The sequence below is a fragment of the Triticum dicoccoides genome, chromosome 6B, assembly GCF_002162155.2.
Source record: "Triticum dicoccoides isolate Atlit2015 ecotype Zavitan chromosome 6B, WEW_v2.0, whole genome shotgun sequence".
Taxonomy (NCBI): domain Eukaryota; kingdom Viridiplantae; phylum Streptophyta; class Magnoliopsida; order Poales; family Poaceae; genus Triticum; species Triticum dicoccoides.
In genome coordinates this window covers 628,061,575-628,064,329 of record NC_041391.1, presented here as the reverse complement: position 1 = coordinate 628,064,329, position 2,755 = coordinate 628,061,575, and the positions used below count along the sequence as shown (strand labels likewise).

The window sequence follows — 2,755 nt, the reverse complement described above, 5'->3', positions numbered from 1 at the left end:
TAGGTACATAAAATAGTGGCTAGAGTAGAATATCAGCCTATCAGTTAGTACTTATCATACTGCTACGTCTCCATCAGGGCATATTGATTAGCAAGAAGCGATATTCTTGGAGACAACTTGGTTAGAGTATGTATATGTCGATCAGGTAAGCTACACGAAGTTGCGGCGCGCACGCACGCTGATCCGATCAGCTAACTGGGGCATATCTCGGTTGCTTTCGTCCCCTGTAATTAACTAATTAAGCTGTGTCGTAATCTCCTACATCCCGGTCTTCCAGCCTTCTCTCGCGCGCCTATAAATTCGGCACTCGACACCGGCCTCAGAGCGCACACTCAACACACTCTCTGCTTCAGCTAACCAGCACAAACACACATACAGAATTACAGATAGGGAGAGTGAGCGCGTCATCACGGAGCGATGGCACTTCCTGCTAATGCCGCTGCCTCGTTGAGCTTCCCGGTGATCAACATGGAGAAGCTGGAGACGGAGGAGAGGGGCGCGGCCATGGAGGTTATCCACGACGCCTGCGAGAACTGGGGATTCTTCGAGGTGCCACTGCCACTCACCTGATGCTATACAATTCGTTTAGCGGAATTATAGTGGATTGATTTTGTAGAAAACAGGCATATGTATTACGATTATTGACATGATTAACTGACCGTGCGCACAGCTGCTGAACCATGGCATCTCGCATGAGCTGCTGGACGAGGTGGAGCGGGTGAGCAAGGCGCACTACGCATGCCGGGAGGACAAGTTCAAGGAGTTCGCGGCGAGGACGCTGGAGGCCGGCGAGAAGGGCGCCGACGTGAAGGACGTGGACTGGGAGAGCACCTTCTTCGTCCGCCACCTTCCCGCCTCCAACCTCGTCGACCTGCCGGACCTCGACCACCAGTACAGGTACGATCGCACGCACGCACGCGTGATTACTTGATTAACTACTGCTACTTGATCCCTAATAAGTACTCCCTCCATTCGGAATTATTTGTCTTGGAAATGGATGTATCTAAAACTAAAATACATCTAGATACATCCATTTTTACTACAAGTAATTCTGAACGGAGGGAGTATAATAATAAGGGATAACATAAGAGACCAATAGATAACACCAGATTCCACAGATTTGCTCGTTTGCCTTTTGCTGACGAGGCAGCCTATTGTTAGGCCAAACATTTTGTACTCTCACAAAGTGATTCCTCACACGTACAGCCTCTCAAAAAACAACATGCAGCAGTTATAGTAGCACGATTTGGAATGCCACTAGGATATCAACAGGAGATAAGATTGCTTGCGCAAATCAGAATCCTACTAATTTAGCAGCAGTAACCAACACGATTGGAATCACTTTTTAGCAAGTGACACTTGTTTGCCTTTCTTCGTGTCGTCGTTGCAGGCAAGTGATGAAGGAGTTCGCGTCGGAGATCGAGAAGCTGGCGGAGAAGGTGCTGGACCTGCTGTGCGAGAACCTGGGCCTGGAGCAGGGCTACCTGAAGCAGGCCTTGGCCGGTTCCAGTGGCCCGACGTTCGGCACCAAGGTGAGCAGCTACCCGCCGTGCCCACGCCCCGACCTGGTGGACGGCCTCCGCGCGCACACCGACGCCGGCGGCGTCATCCTTCTGTTCCAGGACGACCAGGTGAGCGGGCTCCAGCTCGTCAAGGACGGAGCATGGGTCGACGTGCCGCCCATGCGCCACGCCATCGTCGTCAACATCGGCGACCAGCTGGAGGTGATCACCAACGGGCGGTACAAGAGCGTGATGCACCGCGTGCTCACCCGCCCCGACGGCAACCGCATGTCCATCGCCTCCTTCTACAACCCCGGCGCCGACGCCGTCATCTTCCCGGCCCCGGCGCTTGTGGCCGCTGCCGGCGCCACGGAGAAGAACGAGGGCGAGGAGGGCGGCGCCGCGTACCCGAGGTTCGTGTTCGAGGACTACATGAACCTGTACGTGCGCCACAAGTTCGAGGCCAAGGAGCCGCGCTTCCAGGCCATGAAGGCGGACGCCGCGTCAGTCGCCACAGCGTGACAAGTACATGTGCTCGTACGTGCCAGGGCCTGGACAAGAGCATTTTGGGACATGTTGATGTGGTGTACCGTAGATAATTTGGCTTGCTTGTGTGTGTATTGTTGTCCCTGGTGGAATCTCCGTGCATGCCGTGATGCTTGTGTGTGTTACTGTACGTGTGAGTGAAGTTTCTTTCTTTCTTTTGAATAGTATACGTGTGACGTGTGAGGTTACGTGATGTATGTAGTACGGAGTAGTGTAGTACTTGTGTACTATGGTATCGATAGCTTAACTGCCTTAATGGCAATTTCAACGGCTACACGTAAAATTTCTCCTGCATCCTCCCTGAACAGGGAACAAGTCTGCGGACACGGATGCAAAGGTTGCCATCCAACCTTAGCGGCATACATTTCAACCCACATTTAACAAACAGGACGAAATTTATGCAAAGCCGGTATTCATCAAAATTTGGATGGAAAATAGCATAAATCATCAATACATAGCATGTAAATAAGTCTAGTACAATAATAGTTCAAATTCAACGAGATTAACGAATATTCAACAAGTTTTTATGAACGGATCATGTCGTCCCACACATATTGCTTTTTAAATTTCATTAACAGTGCGTGCACGTAAATGGCCGTCTCTGTGTCCTGTGGTACACCACGGCAACGCGTGCGGGCTACATATAATGTGTAGACCAACATTAAGTGAATGAATCAATCAACAAGTTGAGCAAGAGGAAGCAAAAC

The 2,755-nt window shown here is 51.0% G+C and overlaps 1 protein-coding gene across 1 annotated transcript; it reads left to right on the top strand.

Annotated features, from left to right (window-relative positions):
- The first annotated feature begins 332 nt into the window (after positions 1-332).
- On the top strand, positions 333-2,342 carry LOC119325003 (1-aminocyclopropane-1-carboxylate oxidase 1-like). Its single transcript, XM_037598764.1, has 3 exons — positions 333-549; positions 671-897; positions 1,391-2,342. Exons 1-3 carry the CDS (start codon positions 418-420, stop codon positions 2,022-2,024), a joined length of 993 nt encoding a protein of 330 aa, XP_037454661.1. The 5' UTR covers positions 333-417; the 3' UTR covers positions 2,025-2,342.
- The last annotated feature ends 413 nt before the right edge of the window (positions 2,343-2,755 follow it).